This window comes from Salvia hispanica, chromosome 4, assembly GCF_023119035.1.
Source record: "Salvia hispanica cultivar TCC Black 2014 chromosome 4, UniMelb_Shisp_WGS_1.0, whole genome shotgun sequence".
In the NCBI taxonomy this organism is placed as follows: Eukaryota; Viridiplantae; Streptophyta; class Magnoliopsida; order Lamiales; family Lamiaceae; genus Salvia; species Salvia hispanica.
The window spans coordinates 30,364,116-30,379,744 of NC_062968.1; the positions used below are offsets into that span (position 1 = coordinate 30,364,116).

Sequence of the window (15,629 nt, forward strand, 5' to 3'; positions counted from 1 at the left end):
AATTACATTCATGATGAAAACAATCTAGATATTTGACAAGGCTCTGAAATTAATAGTCATTGAATAAAATGAAAAATAATGTTGTCGTCAAAGAGAATATTATTATACGGAGTAATAATTTATTTTATAGACCATTCATTAAAATTATGAAGTTTAGTTAAATTTTACAATTTTAATTTGTTTAGCAACAAATGTGATCTTGAGTTGGCGCACAAGTATAAAATTTTAATAATGCGAATGAATAGTAGTGTATGCGTGCAATAATATGATTAACATGAACGACTAAACAATGTTATTTTAAAGCTAAAAAACTAAAATAAATTTCCTCAAATATAGGCAAATGAAATATGAGAGAACTTTGCTAATGACACATTTTTCGTAATTTTAGTGAATTAATGAATTTATTTATCTATTAAAACGCCATCTCCCACCAAGAAAGTGGACCGGCTACCACCGGTCACCATATCCAACAGTTCCTTAAATACATATGCAATTAGTTCGTTAATTCAGGAAATATTTATCTTCCCATTCTGCCCTCCAACTTCTCTTGTAATTCCACACAGTTTAAACTTCACTCTTCCCTCACCAAACTCTCAAACCGGAAAAAATGTCTGCTGCTACGGAGAAGATCGGAGCCGGAACCCGGTGTATACTCGCTCCGACGGGAAATAGGGTTCGGATTCTCGAAGAACAGACGCGGAGGAACGAGATGATGAAGAAGCCACCGGAGAAGCCTAAGCGAGTAGCTGCGCGGTCACCGGCGAAACCTGCGGCCACCGCTGCTGTTATTATGCGGTGCGACGTCTCAGCTGATAGATCCTCCGACTCTTCTACCTCGGCTTCGTCGTCCGGTACTGGTTCAATTGTGAAATCTGCTAAAACTACGAGCTCGAGACGGAAGGAGAATGGAAACGGCGTCGTTAGAGCGGCGGAAGGAGTTGGAGCTCTGTCGCTCTCCCCTGCGGTTCCGCTTCCTGTTAAGCGCTGCGATTGGATCACACCGACTTCTGGTGACTTTTCCGTTTTTTTACGAGTTAATTTTACGAGATATGCTATTCATTTGTTTTCTCTGCCTTTTATTAGTACTCCATAACTTATAAGTTAGTAGATGATTGAAGATTTGAAGTTGAGGTCAATTGTTGTCGATGCAGAATGTAACTTCATGCAAAATGTGATCCATAGTGCTGCGTTTAGTTGATAATTTAAAAACAGAGGTATAGACATTAATCAATTATGTTTGATAATACCGTGTTTGTTTTCATGAAAGTAAGTGACGAGATTTGGTTAAAAGGTGCAGACAAAAAATTGCATAATGCTATAGCTTTAGAAAAGAAAAAAGGAGCACTAATTGCGCCATGCTTAATTGAATTTGAAGGGCGGAATCTAGTGGATCTGCAAAACGCAACATATCATCAAATAGAAGCTTAAAACTAGGAGAATTTTAGGTATTTCAGAAGTTCTTTGTGTTAGATGTGAGAAGCAGTAGATTTTGTTGTAGTCTAATGGAGTGGTGAATGTTGGAGCAGTGAGAACACATTCATGTGCACTAGCTTTATTGAAGAAACTTCCTTATCAGTCTCCTATATTGCAGAGCCACTTTATACTTCTTTTCATGACGAGGAATGGGGAGTTCCGGTCCATGATGATGTCAAGCTGCTCGAACTGCTGGTTTATTCGCAAGCATTAGCCGAGCTCTCCTGGCCATTGATTCTTAGCAAAAGAGCAGTATTTAGGTATCAGTTGAATCAGACGTGCCTTTTGGCTTTGAACTCCTACACCATTTCCCACATCTTCTTGATAAATCTGTGGATTGTGTTTCAGAAAGGTTTTTAATGACTTTGATCCAACGTCAGTTGCAAGTCTCGATGACAAGAGATTGCCCTCTGTTAGATTGCTCTCGGAACCAAAAGTTCGTGCAATTGTTGACAATGCTAAACAGATGCTCAAGGTTGGTATAAATTCACTAAACATGTTTTTGAAAATAATATGTACTATGATAAAATCTCTTTCTTTACTTTAATGTAGAGGAATCATAAATTAGGTGTTGAACTGGATTCAAAGAAAATGTAGGTTGCATACTGTGAAAGTTAGCATTTATTTTCGATTATGGTCCCAATTTATTGTTGTAGATCATCAAATTTGATCAAAATCTCATTCTCTACTTTAATGTAGATGAATCGTGTTGTTTTAAAGAAAATGTAGGTTGCTTATTGTAAAAGTGAGCATTTCTTTCCCATCATGTTCCCAATTCATTGTTGTAGATCCAGCAAGAGTTCGGCTCCTTCAGCAACTACTGCTGGCGCTTCGTAAACCATAAACCTATAAAGAGTGGGTTCCGTTATGCACGCCAAGTGCCGAGTAAGACACCAAAATCAGATCTGATGAGCAGGGATCTGATGCAGAGAGGGTTCCGTTGTGTCGGGCCAACAGTTGTGTACTCGTTCATGCAAGTTGCTGGTCTAGTAAACGATCATCTCGTGACATGCTACAGATACAACCAATGCAGCCATGATTTTGACAAAGTTCTGACAGCTGAGGATGAAGCAGCGTAGGGATGCATAAACTTCACCACTGATCTTGTGTGTTAGTCATTCTAATCTTGCCACTGATTTTTTTTCACCTGTTTGTAAAAAAAATTTAGCGTCAGACTAATTTTTTGGGGTATATCCACCATTTGTGATTGTGATGTGATGATTATCATTTGTGTTGTGTTAGTGTTTTGTGTTCACAAACATATTGTATCTGACCCTTCACTTATTATTATTAGTGGGTATTTGCTTGTAAATTTTAGTTTGGCTCAATTTTAGTTTGACATATTAGCTACTAAAAATCCTAAAAAAAATTCAACTATTGATTTTTTCTAATTTTACCACCAATCAAATTTTCAGATTTCATGAAATGATGACTTCACGTGACTCTATCGGACTTCAACTAAAACAACATAATGTAGACAATGGAATTGCGTCAAATTATATTAAATTAAATAATTTCATGTGTTTTATTTCATTTTATCTCATTCTTTTGTTATATAAATTTTATTCAACAAAATAAAATTATTTAATTTAGCATAATATTGTCATTTTGTTGCCTACAATGCAATATACTAACATTGTTCTGGTTGACAAGAAATAGTGTCATCAAACCATATCAGCACTAGAATCTTGATTGGATGATAAATCAATAGTTCCTCTTCCTCAGGCCAAACATTTCATCTCCAAAGGTTCCTCAAAAAAATTTATTTTTTCTGATGCTAACAGACCTTCTCAAACTGTTTCGTTTTAACAACTAAAAATATTTATTCCAGCTCCGTTTTAAGAACTAATATTATTTGTGCCAGTTTTGTTTTTAAGAACTAAAAACATTTGTGCCAACATTACAGATGCCAAGATGACTTGGACACATACTGAATCTTGCAGCAATCGAGACCATAAAATGCAATAATGACACCCTACCATATTAACATAAAATTAACCAACAAACTGAAACAGAAATCAAATCCATCACTCTTCCAAACAAAGGTCTTGAACTTTCATATAGTGCATAATGAATAGCCAACATAAAGGATAAAGTTATGATCGCATACAAACATCTTTTCTGCTTCTTAGATACATCAATTTAGTGGCAGATTTGAACTAGCTTCCAAGTCTGGCAGCTTCTGGAAACTTCACATACTATATGCAGCGCGGGAAGAAAGTTTGGCCAACGTAGCCACCAGCCATTGCTCTCCTAGCATTAGACTCAAACATTTTTGGGTTGTCTCTCAGCACAGCAGCAGCGTCATGATTGAGTGGATCCTCGTGGTTAGGTTCCTGCATGTACATCTCATTAGAGAACACAAAGCTGCAACAGTATCAGTGTTTGATAAGAATTGATATTTCTATACCGTGAAAAGGTGATACAACCCGTAAATGATGGTGTTTATGTTCAGAACAGGTTTCCAGTCTTCGCGAAGAATGTTTAGACAGACATTTCCATCTAAGTCAATATTTGGATGGTAGACCTGCACAGTGAAAATCAAATTAAAACATTAACACAATTTCTGGATATAACATTATCTAGAAAATACGAGACCCCACACAACTAAGATTAATTACCTTTGTCTTGCATTTCACCTTTGGTGCCTCGTGAGGATAGATGGGTGAAATTTGAAATGAGAAAACAAATGTTCCATTCCTGAACACAGGGCACTAGTATTAATAAATGTTACAGATTTAGACGAAAAAGAAAACTACCATAAAAGCTTAGAAATTAACTAAAAGCCTTAGACATAACTACTTACAGATAATATCCTTCATCAGGACGAATGGTAACTTCAAAAGTCATCAGTTCGTCCTTGCCATTAGGGAATGAAATGGTACAGGTTTTTGGCAGATTCAGTTCACTGATATCTACATAGAGTGTGAAAAGGAGTCAAGACTCATAAAGGAATTAAAAACCAAAGTGAATACTTTAAGGAACCAGAGAATGCCCTTTCTGAAATAGTGATATCATATCAGTGTAAGTAAGATTTGTATTTAAAAAGTAAGCTCCAAATAGTGGCTAGCCAAAGAAAGGGGGTCCAGTTACTCCTTTGATGAAGGGGATCCAATTACTCCCTTGATATACTGAAACAGATATTATTAGCTATACTAATGAAGGTCTAGCACGTATTGATCTGCAGAAGAGTGCAAGACCTGTACGTCATAGCCACCGAAGGAAAAAGTTATCTAAAGATGAGATATCCAAAGGAAATTTACATGCTGCAAGTTTCTTAAGAAGAGAAAGATCAGATCTTTAACCTAGTCAGGGGATATACATCAAGTATTAGTTCTTGGAAAAATATCAGCAAGTGGAAAATCTAAATATTCCCAAAAGTATGCTACATAAAAAGTGTCATGCAAACTTCCATGTGATGTAGTCCATCTCATTGAGCATCAGGTATTGGCTTCTTCCTACTGCTGTAATTCTCTCTTCAGATAATCGATGTGGTTCATAATATAACTCTTTAACATAAAACTATCCAAATGTGAAATCTGTCCACACATATCAAAATATTTCCCGCTTTGCACCATCTTTCCTAAAATCATTTGCACATAAGTCCAGCCAAAAAAAAGAACTTCAAAATGATAGAGACAGAAAGAAAAGGAAAGAACAGTGACAGGCATTTGTTAAGATGTTGATAAGAAAGAAAATCTAAACATTAACAAACCTTTTTGAAGACGAAGTTCTCCAGCACTTTGTTTCTTCACTGGAGGCTTCCCATTAGCACTTTCTGCAAGCTCTCTCTGTTTTTCTTTTACTTTGAACAACCTAATCATGGTGCCTGAAAAATAATGCGAAAACATACTATGTAAAGAAGCTAAGCATAGAGACTTCATAAGATACATAATAGCAATCTTCTAGCAGAAATATACTGCATATTTCAAATGATACAGATCAGGCAGTTGTTTATGCTCAAGCACTTTGAATACAAACTCAAACATCAACTAATTATAAATACTAAAAGCTCATTCAGGGAAGTATAAAATGTTGGCGCTTGAGTTCAGATTTCAACAGGTTTATCTGCAAAAAAGATGGAATGATAACAGCAAATAGTCAAGTAGACTAAGACACTGTATCTTCACGAGATTACAAGGATAGGAAATATGACTTTCGTCAACTGATCAATGGTTAAGATGCAAGAGGATCAAAGTGAAGTATTAAACGCGAATAAAAGTGAATGATGATGCCAGTAAAAGTACAGTACAAACTACAAAGTCAGATTTTAATGTCCGTCGAATATCAAAGTTAAACAACAAAAGGAACACTACAGGTTTAGTTTCACTTTCACCAAGACCAATTGTTGCTACTAAAAACAAGATAAATTTATAAAGAAGTCATATCGACAGAGAACAGTTGGTCCAAAAAATTCTTCACAAATCATAAACTCTTGAAAGAAGCATTACATCAGATAATTTCCTTGGCAATTTCATTTTCTGCAAACTGGAAAATGCAAAACATATCCCAAAATCTAGACTATGAGCGCTATGTAGTATTGATGAACAGAGAGACAAAGAATGTGCTTTTGTAAAAGATTATGAGACTCGTCAAGCTTCTATATTATCCATGCAATCACAACTCTTTTCTAGCAATTGATCCCTTAGAAGTTGGAACTTCTCCACATGGTAGAAGAATCTCAATAAACATAATAAATGCATATTCGTGTATGAAACCCAAGAGTTAGAAAACCATGTTACAATTTCAATGCTTTGATTTACAACTACATGTTAAGAATATTCTCCAAGGAAGCAACTTAAGAAATTAGGATTCCAAGTTCTAGAGTACATTAATAATAAATATTGATCCAGCAAAACATTGATATTGAGATCCTGCAACTAAACATTTGATTCAAGAATGCATCATTGCTCAAGATGAAAGTTTCCTTTACAGACCACATATACACCCAAATGAACTGAAGTAATCCAAATAGGCCTAGAAATGAAACATATAAGTTTCTTAGTTAGAGCAAGTAATAACCAAAAACACAACTCCAATATTGAATTCCGCATCAGTCAACAAAAAATTCCTCTCGTACAGCTTAGCTGATAATCATGTAAACACTCAAATTCATTCCAAAGCGCCACCAGAAATAGAAACAACAGCCTACACAAGCAAAATGAACTACAACCCTAGCATAACAATAGCTCAAAATCGACCCAGTCCAAAATCAAGTTATATCATCGCCATTCGTCTACAGAATTCAGCAGCAGGAAAGCCAATTGGATACAGCGAACCGATTAAAAGTAAAGATAGATTAAGACAAAATACTCCAGCAATTGAAGGTCGAAGAACAATTAAAATCACGGGTAAAACATAACGATCTGAGAGAAAACCAAACCAAACCTATACGCTAAATGGGGGACGATAAATCCACACAACCGTGATAATCGCAGATGTGTACGGAACAATTAAAGATAATCGGGAAAAATATACCTGTTTGATGAAAAACCTGAAAGGAAAATCAAGGGTTTCAGATTTCAGGGCTTATCAGAAGAGGAGAGAGAGAGAGCGAGGATATATTATTGAGAGAGAGAATCTGAGAAAGCTCTCTTGAAAGCAAGTCTACTTTTGAGAAAGTTCTTCTATTTATTCAAGGATTATTTGCCTCGTATTTTTTCTAGAAACTTTAATTTTTTAGTACTTCTCCATATAAATTTTACTCTTCAAATGTTATTTTTTAGATTAGTTTTTTTCTCTAAATAAAGTATTCTACTATGATAAAAAAAATTCGTGTAATTATATATACAAATAACCTTTTATTTGTAGTTTCTTCACAAGCTCAATTATTGGTGGAAAAGACATAATTCCTTTCTTTTTCATTTTTGGATTTTTTTTAATGATTAGTTCTATCTTTATTGCTTTTGTTGGAGAGTGCTAATAATTTGATTACTAATTGTTTTCATGTAAATTTGACTATCCTTTCCCAATAAATTAACCCGAGATACATGAATTGGGACTCAAAAGTTGTGTTTAAGTTTTAACAAATTACTCCATCAAGTCTTTCAAAAAAGTAGAAAATATAATGATGTAAATTGCAATTTTTTTGCCAATTTCCATAAATATTGCTTATAATTGGTAAAACTTTATAAGATAAAGGGGATTTGTTTTGGACTTTTATTGTATAGGGTCTGTTTTAGGCAATCTATCGTACACCTTATGTGTGCGTGACAAATCGAGGTTTGATTTATATGAATTTTGTGAAATTAGAAATTTTAATAATATTTTTTAATATATTAAAATTAAATTATATATAAATCAAAACGAACAATGTTGAATATGCGTGAAACGAGAGTATTGCTCACATATGTAACATTAACATATCATTCCTCGAGGCATAATATACTAGTGGTGAGATCAGATAAGGTGACATTTGATGATGACCTTTAATTTTTGGCAAAACACATTCTTATATCCTTATACTTTAATCAAAATGTTCATTAGGTCCTCATACAATTTTTTCGTTTTAATAAGTTCTTATACCTTTCTCATAAATTTCATCACATCATCGTACAATTTTTTCATTTTAGTAGGTCCTTAAACTTTGATTATAACTTTTATTAGGTCCTTATACAATTTTTTTATTTTAAGATATACCTTTAATTTTATTTTAGATGATAATTTATATTTAATTAAATTTAATGAACCTTTTAATTTTATTATTTAACTTATCTTATGATTATAAATATTAAGGGAAATATATCTTTCAATATAAATATAAATAATCAATTGAAAATTCGGATAGTTATTCTAAAAAAAAACTTCGATTATAATCTTCAATCATCACGGTTAATCATTTTATTATTCTCTACAACTTATTGAGATTATTGGATAACAAGATGATATTATATTTATAGACTATGCTAAGTTAAATAAAGGAATATTAAAAAGTTCATTAAGTTTAATTAAATTTAGATTATTATCCAAGATAAATGTAAAAAAAGTGTCTAAAACAAAAGATTGTACAAGGACCTAATGAAAGTTATGATAAAAGTATAAGGACCTACTAAAACGAAAAATTGTACGAGGATCTGATAAAAAATATTATGAAAAGTATAAGGACCTGTTAAAATGAAAAAATTGTACAAGGACCTAATAAACATTTTGATTAAAGTATAAGGACCTAAGGATGTGTTTTGCCTTAATTTTTTTCCAAAAACAAATTGTACAAGAAATATCATCAATATTTATTTTTATAAAAATAATTATTAAGAAAAGAATGATACGATGACGTTTATTATTCTTTATTCGAAAAAATACGTATAATAAATATTAATATTATATTTTTCAAAATAATTTATTATAAAATGAAAAGATTTTTGTAGAATGAAAAATAAAACAAAAATTGGAACAGAATGATAAAATTAGCGAAAAATTGTTAATACATTTATAAATTTAAAATAAATGTATAAACTTAATAAAGGAGTACTATATATTCGATCATTAATCCCAATCCAAAATTATCTAAAAGCTTTCACAATAACCTAACCCAAAATCTCAAATTGAAAGAACACACAAACCCTTCTTCTCTGATATCCCGCCACCGCCGCCCCGCTCCCCGCCGTGATACATACCTTTAGCTGCCGTTAATGGTGAGTTGTGATCAGCACTTGGATTATGATTACTGTACCTTCAAAAAAGTATACTAGTTTCGTATATTTCCATGGTTTACCTTCATATTCACAATCTTGGGGATTCACATTACTAAAATTAGGGCTGAAGCTGTGTTTAATTTTGAGTTTTTGGCCTAAATTCATAATCTCATCATATGTCTCAGTGGATATGGAATTGTTAAAATGGTACTTGTCCTTATGTTTTCCGCACTTCTGATTCTATAATCATAATTAGACACAAACATCATTTAAGCTTTTGACAATCCCCAAGCTCGAACTGAACTCACAATAGGTTTTTCAACTTATTCAATTGAAAAAAAATGGAGTTTTACAATTTTGTGTCGAGCCCAGTAAATTGAGCTAGGAACTGTTCGGCTTGATTCGGTATGAAAAATCGAAACATCTGAATCTGAATAAATTGTCATCTCTTACTTATTTAGTTCACCTCTTGGTGTAAAGTGTCAAGGTATACTATCTATTTCGTGCTTGTTTAGACCCAATCTTCTGTATTTGGAATTTGACATGTACTAATGCCTAAGTATCTTCATATTTCATTCTGCATATAACCATATTGCCGGTTGTTGCAGATACTTATACCCAAATGAGATGGCTTTTTGAGGTTTAAAAACAATTGATTTTTTGATCCCCAAGAGGCTCTTAAAAGAAGGTGTAGTATTTAAAGATATTTCATATTCGTGTAATTTCTTGTAAGATGTGTTACACGTATATGCTTTGTTACATAAGTCTTTTATGTGATTGCCTGCGGCAGCAGATTTTTAATGGAGGAGAAACAAGAACAAGTGACATCTTCAGACAACAAACCGAACCCTAATTTATGTAATGAGTGCAACATTAATGCATCAAAGTACAAGTGTCCAGGATGCTCACTCCGCACATGTAGCCTCTCTTGTGTCAATTCCCACAAGCAGCGTACTGCCTGCACTGGGAAACGACCACTTACTAATTTTGTCCCGATTTCCCAATTCGATGATAACCAGCTTGTTTCAGGTATTCAATAATCACTTTGCGAAGTCATTATCTTTCTCAACTGTTTATGCATCAATTTATTGACCACTCTTGTGATCATTTTGGAAAAGTCTTTATATAATTTTGCGATTTTTTCATGCCTTGGGGGTAACAATTTTCTTGCTGGAATCTTATCCTTTTTAGCAGCATTGGTAGGGGACTTTGTTTGTAATTATTTTGCCTATTTGATAGATTATAAAATGCTTGAGGATGTGAAGCGAATTGCTGATTGTGCTCAGAGGACCAGAGTTGCGGTGTGTGGGAGTTCTCATTTTAGGCTTCCCCACCCCCTCAAACATCTTCGGGGTGCTGCTGCAAGTCGTAGGATAAAATTACTTTTTCTTTCCAGTGGAATGTCAAGGAGAGTGAAGAACAAGACTTTCTACAACCATAGGTGAATTTGCAACCTCATGAGATGAGATTATTTTCGTGCTTGTTCAAGATTTCCAAGTTTTCTTCTTTGCCTTTTGTAATTAAGAATTATGGATTACTTAATTTGTTAACATTTGTTTCAGGAAAAAATCCATATCTTGGACTGTCGAATGGCGGTTTCATTCCACTGATGTTGTGCTCCTTGATCATGGGTGAGAAGTCTGGGTGGATCATTTACAAGGAGAATTTCCTTTTTTTCAACATTGTTTCATTTACTCTGATACACCCTTTCACAGTTACATGTTATGTTTTAATTTGTAATCCTTACATGAAATTTGTTTGCTTTCAGAATACACGAAAATTCCACTTTCTTTTCCGTGATTGAGAACCACTTAAAGCCTGGTCCTTGGAACCACCAGTTGAAACAATTCTGCGATGAGAGCATAGATTCTCTTAAATTTTTCATCCGCAAGTACCCAAAGGTTTCTCTTGCACCTTTTTCTTAGTGCTTATTCTACATTTGGATTGTTGACTTGTGAAATATTCTAGATTTTAGATTTACCTTCAATACCACATGCTCCGACATGGCACAGAGGTTCTATAAATACTTGAACACTAGCTGACTTAATTTTGGCTTTACATATTAAGTAAATTTTATGGTGTAGAGATAGCTAGCCATTCTTGATTTGGTGTGATCACTGTTGAGTATGAAATCGGAAAGGAAGTGAATCAGTTCACGATCACACGTTTGTGGACTTCCGTACATATGTTTTTAGGGTTAATCCGATTCATGTTGTTACTAGGATTGGAGTTCACTGTTTTTGCCTATATATAACTGTTTCTCATAGTAAGTCGTATCTAAAAATTATAGTGCAATCTTGGCTTGACATTGCCCCAGACGTAGATACACATTGTATCGATCTGGGTAAAAAGTTTACGTATTTATGTTCGTGGTTACTTGTGCGTTTATTTCCTCACAATCGTTCCTCTAATTTTTCTTATCTAACATGCAGGGACCAAAATCACCTTTTTGCCAACTAGACATAAACGCTCCAATCCACGAGCAGTTAGCCAATATAGTCATTCTGGAATATCCGGTTATCCATGTCTTTCTACCCTCACACAGCTATGATTTTGATGTAATACAAGTTGCCAATCGGAGCAAAGTGGAGCCTGCTCAACGTGATTACCCAAGTCCTAAAGGCGTAACTTTTAAGGAGGAAGAAATCGAAGATGGGGGCTCTCCAGATCCACTTGTCTCGGATTTGTTGAGTCATAAGATAAAGGGAACTGAGTCTCTACCAAGCCAGTTGGTTCACAGCCCACGAGCTGTCAAAGCAGTGGGTTCAGCCGATCCAGATTCTCGCCGTGATACATACACCATCACGACTGAAGATAAAAAAGGCAGCAGCCGTTCCTGCATTGAGGAGTTGGCTGAAATTTCTGATCTGGATATTGATTTTGAGTCTGGTTTTATTGATGTATACCCAAATCTGGATACTGCAGATGCCAACTCTGATGAGTTTCTTGATTTTGATCGGATACTATTATCCAAACAAATGGAAATCGAGGAAGGAGAATATTTAATGGAGGAAGAACTAGAGGAGGGAGAGATAGCATAAATACCTCAACCTTATTTTGTTGTAGCTTTGGTGCTATATATTGTAGTTTCTTTGTCCAAACCTTATTTTGTTGCAGCTTTGGTGCTATATAGATTCTTTGTCCGCAATCAGTAATTTTGAAAAAGTATTCCATTTTACAACATGGTTTGAATATGTTCGCAAAATATAAAAAATCTGATCGCCTATATATATTTGACTTTGTTATGTTTCATCCAAACAAAGTTGTTTTATATATGTATAACGACATCGTTTAATTCACTAAAGGTGGCATCTCTCTGCTTCCAAATGAACGCAATTTCTCCAAAAACTTTTGCGCTGGATGATTGTGAATAGTTAATTAGGAGTATTATTTTATAACTTTGACAGTTAAGACAAACTTTTTTAGCATATATCTGAATTTATTGGCATGATGCGTACGTGTCTAAAAAATAAAGACATGACTAACTAAATGTATTAAACAACGTATTTAAATAGTTGGATATTTTATCCACATAGTATATTTTGTTTGCCACATCATATATATTATATTTCTCTCAAAATGTGAGATTATGAGACAATAGAAAAATATTAAATTAAGAATATAATGGATCATTTTTTTTAATTACGGAATTGACCAAACTTGATGATTTTTTCGCAAACATTTTCCTGTAATGCATTTGTATCAAAAATATTAACTTTATAATGATGGACGATATTATATGAGACATTACTCTTGATCTAAACAATGAAAGAAACATGTTGCAACACATGAAGATTGATAGTAACCTACTCAGCCAGAAAACACATTTTTTTGTCATAGTAATTGCAAAAATGTTTGAAATCTTTGCGTGATCTAAATTTGTTAAGAAATTCAGGAGGCTTTGATGTAATCTAGATCTTTGAATAAAAAATAAATAGATATAATTATGAATACAAAGATTTAAGGGGTAAATCTATTATGTGAAAATGATTTGCAACCTGAACCTGAAGTGAACTAAATGAAAACAGAGAGAGTTTTTAGGATAACCATAAAAATATCTCTGAATAATTTTGTTTGCATATTTTTTACATCTCAAAAAATTAAATGTCATTATAGGTTATAATAAACAAAGACATAATTATATTTGAGAAAGTTTTTACTATTTTTGGACTTTTTGCCCTTGACTTTTTTTTTGTTATGGGTTAATTTGATACACTTACATTATGTATTTCTCTATCATCTTATTTTGTCTATGATTCCTCTCTCTTCTCTCAATTTTTAAATTTGATTTTATCATTTCTCTCTTATATTTATTAATCAATGTATCCATTTTTTTTTAAAAATCGGAATATATTGTTGTCTTATCATTAATATATCAACAAAATTAGCCTTATTTTACAAAATTGTATGTACATCTGTTATTATATATATAATCATGCAATGCGATATTATATCTATCTATTTATGTATTATTGTTATAAATTATATTTTTTTGCATTTAAGTATTAATAGAGTATTTAGTATTACGTAAACAGTTCTTAAAATTTATTACTGTGAAATTTATGATTTATCTACTATCCGGACCTTTTTATGGTTAATTCTATTTTTTATTTTAACGACGGATAATATTTTGTAATATTATGTATATAGATCTAGTTAATGTAAACCTATTGTCATATTCTCTACTTCAATATCTGTTTCATGAGACAAAATATATGTTAATATAAGACAAACAATACCCATATTCAATATTAGTATTAAAGTATACAAGAGTGCATTACTTGATTTAAAATAATGATATATTTGCATTGGGGCATGAGTGCCCCTTACCATATGATGTACTACTTATTACTAAGAAAAATTAGGAAATAAAAATTGCAGTACTTTCATTATTCTTGAATTATGGTAACTCTATATTAGTCAAATATATAATCCATTAAATATAGAAATTTTAAAAATCTTCAATCGGATCATTTCCCCACGGTATAGAATCCCTCAACAAACAATCTTTGGATTGCATTAATTGTGATTACCTTTAAAACCTTTATTTGTGAACAAAATATCAAGAAGGATTTTTTTTAAAAAAATCATTAATTTTGGTAGGTACACAAATTGCTATCCCACGCCTCGATTATAAATAGTGGCAATGCCATTAATCTCAAACACGTCCAATTATAATTATTCCAGTTTCTCCTTCAGTTTTTGCTCCACAACCATGGCAGTTATTCTCAAACTCAAGCTTTTCTCTCTCTTAATCATAGGTAAATTTATTTCTTCCAGTTATTTCAAGATTGATTTCTAATGCTAATTTTTCTCTAATTGAATTGGTTATACTTCAAACTCTAACCATGGATTTAGATGGGGTATGTCGTTTTTTATTCAAACGAGCACATAAAGTCCTCAGCATATAAGTCAAAAAATTGTGATTGAGGACCCCCATGTGCTCGGAAACTTATGGACAAGCCTACATATACTAGCAATTTATGTGCTCGGTATTTTTTGTATTGTTACTTTAATTAATCTGAACAATCTTTATTTGCAGGAAAATTATCAATTTCTTCGGGGGCGATTTTCACTCTCCAAAATAGCTGTAGCTACACAATCTGGCCGGGAACTCTCTCCGGCAACGGCGCCGCCGTACTCGGAGGCGGCGGCTTCGCCTTGCCACCGGGAGGCACAATCCAGCTTCCGGCGCCGCCGGGCTGGTCGGGCCGCGTGTGGGCAAGAACCGGATGCAACTTCGACGCCGCCGGAAACGGCCAATGCGCCACCGGAGACTGCGGCGTCGGGATCAAGTGCATCGGCGGCGGCGCGCCGCCGGCCAGCCTGGTGGAGTTCACCCTCGGTGGCGATGCGGCCGCCAAGGACTTCTACGACGTGAGCCTCGTCGACGGCTACAACGTGGGGCTCGGCGTCCGGCCGTCGGGCGGGACCGGCGACTGCCAGAACGCCGGGTGCGTGACCGACCTCAACGCGAGCTGCCCGAATGAGCTGCGCGTTGAGACCGGCGGCGGGGTGGTGGCGTGCAAGAGCGCCTGCGCCGCCTTCAACACCCCCGAATACTGCTGTAGTGGCGAGCACGCGACTCCGGATAAGTGCTCACCAACGCAGTACTCGAGGATTTTCAAGGCGGCGTGCCCCACGGCGTATAGCTACGCGTACGACGACGCGTCGAGCACGTGCACGTGCGCCGGGGCAGATTATCTCATTACTTTTTGCCCGACGGGCTGAGGTGGAACGTTGTTTTATTTTTTTTTGGTTACAAGAAACGTTGGTGTTTTGGTTTGAAGCTACACAATTGTTTGCTTTGATTTAGGTTGTTTATTAGTTACATTTTTGTTAATTATTCATGGGAAATATGATTATTGTGTTTGGAAATGTTAGTATATTGGATTTAAGGAAGGCCCCTTCTCCTCATAGCCTCATAGGTATACGTGCGAATACAACTTCAGCTAATGGATTACAATATCATAGCTAAATAAAGAAATTATCGTAGGTATACTACCAAAAATGAACGGTTGT

The 15,629-nt window shown here is 34.4% G+C and overlaps 4 protein-coding genes across 6 annotated transcripts; 3 read left to right on the forward strand and 1 right to left on the reverse strand.

Annotated features, from left to right (window-relative positions):
- The first annotated feature begins 502 nt into the window (after positions 1-502).
- On the forward strand, positions 503-2,801 carry LOC125220070 (DNA-3-methyladenine glycosylase 1-like). The gene is made up of 4 exons (XM_048122192.1): positions 503-1,010; positions 1,592-1,733; positions 1,822-1,948; positions 2,262-2,801. Exons 1-4 carry the CDS (start codon positions 608-610, stop codon positions 2,550-2,552), a joined length of 963 nt encoding a protein of 320 aa, XP_047978149.1. The 5' UTR covers positions 503-607; the 3' UTR covers positions 2,553-2,801.
- Positions 2,802-3,480: 679 nt separating this feature from the next.
- Positions 3,481-7,097, reverse strand: LOC125223455 (NEDD8-conjugating enzyme Ubc12). The gene is made up of 6 exons (XM_048126615.1): positions 6,952-7,097; positions 5,189-5,302; positions 4,280-4,388; positions 4,095-4,173; positions 3,884-4,000; positions 3,481-3,809 (listed from the first exon to the last, which is right to left on the reverse strand). The coding sequence occupies exons 2-6, from the start codon at positions 5,295-5,297 to the stop codon at positions 3,672-3,674; spliced, it is 552 nt and encodes a 183-aa protein (XP_047982572.1). The 5' UTR covers positions 5,298-5,302; positions 6,952-7,097; the 3' UTR covers positions 3,481-3,671.
- A 1,882-nt stretch (positions 7,098-8,979) lies between these two features.
- Positions 8,980-12,255, forward strand: LOC125218312 (box C/D snoRNA protein 1-like). Of its 3 annotated transcripts, none has more exons than XM_048119955.1 (7): positions 8,980-9,107; positions 9,716-9,795; positions 9,898-10,136; positions 10,347-10,548; positions 10,670-10,738; positions 10,876-11,008; positions 11,540-12,255. In XM_048119955.1, the coding sequence occupies exons 3-7, from the start codon at positions 9,908-9,910 to the stop codon at positions 12,146-12,148; spliced, it is 1,242 nt and encodes a 413-aa protein (XP_047975912.1). In that variant the 5' UTR covers positions 8,980-9,107; positions 9,716-9,795; positions 9,898-9,907; the 3' UTR covers positions 12,149-12,255. The 3 variants fall into 3 exon arrangements, with proteins under 3 accessions (XP_047975912.1, XP_047975911.1, XP_047975913.1); XM_048119954.1 differs by having other exon boundaries at positions 9,901-10,136; XM_048119956.1 differs by lacking the exon at positions 9,716-9,795 and having other exon boundaries at positions 8,993-9,107; positions 9,901-10,136.
- Positions 12,256-14,288: 2,033 nt separating this feature from the next.
- LOC125223641 (pathogenesis-related thaumatin-like protein 3.5) lies at positions 14,289-15,534 on the forward strand. Its single transcript, XM_048126880.1, has 2 exons — positions 14,289-14,368; positions 14,650-15,534. The coding sequence occupies exons 1-2, from the start codon at positions 14,323-14,325 to the stop codon at positions 15,336-15,338; spliced, it is 735 nt and encodes a 244-aa protein (XP_047982837.1). The 5' UTR covers positions 14,289-14,322; the 3' UTR covers positions 15,339-15,534.
- The last annotated feature ends 95 nt before the right edge of the window (positions 15,535-15,629 follow it).

Excerpts from the sequence above, each read along its gene's own strand:
- LOC125223455 (XM_048126615.1), bottom strand. The coding sequence starts at position 5,297 with ATGATTAGGTTGTTCAAAGTAAAAGAAAAACAGAGAGAGCTTGCAGAA. Across the intron at positions 4,389-5,188 it reads AGAACTTCGTCTTCAAAAAG|ATATCAGTGAACTGAATCTG; the intron begins GTTTGTTAATGT and ends CACTCTATGTAG. Across the intron at positions 4,001-4,094 it reads AGGTGAAATGCAAGACAAAG|GTCTACCATCCAAATATTGA; the intron begins GTAATTAATCTT and ends TTCACTGTGCAG.
- LOC125218312 (XM_048119955.1), top strand. The coding sequence starts at position 9,908 with ATGGAGGAGAAACAAGAACAAGTGACATCTTCAGACAACAAACCGAAC. Across the intron at positions 10,137-10,346 it reads TGATAACCAGCTTGTTTCAG|ATTATAAAATGCTTGAGGAT; the intron begins GTATTCAATAAT and ends CCTATTTGATAG. Across the intron at positions 11,009-11,539 it reads TCATCCGCAAGTACCCAAAG|GGACCAAAATCACCTTTTTG; the intron begins GTTTCTCTTGCA and ends TCTAACATGCAG.
- LOC125223641 (XM_048126880.1), top strand. The coding sequence starts at position 14,323 with ATGGCAGTTATTCTCAAACTCAAGCTTTTCTCTCTCTTAATCATAG. Across the intron at positions 14,369-14,649 it reads TTTCTCTCTCTTAATCATAG|GAAAATTATCAATTTCTTCG; the intron begins GTAAATTTATTT and ends CTTTATTTGCAG.
- LOC125220070 (XM_048122192.1), top strand. The coding sequence starts at position 608 with ATGTCTGCTGCTACGGAGAAGATCGGAGCCGGAACCCGGTGTATACTC. Across the intron at positions 1,011-1,591 it reads TTGGATCACACCGACTTCTG|AGCCACTTTATACTTCTTTT; the intron begins GTGACTTTTCCG and ends CCTATATTGCAG. Across the intron at positions 1,734-1,821 it reads AGCAAAAGAGCAGTATTTAG|AAAGGTTTTTAATGACTTTG; the intron begins GTATCAGTTGAA and ends ATTGTGTTTCAG.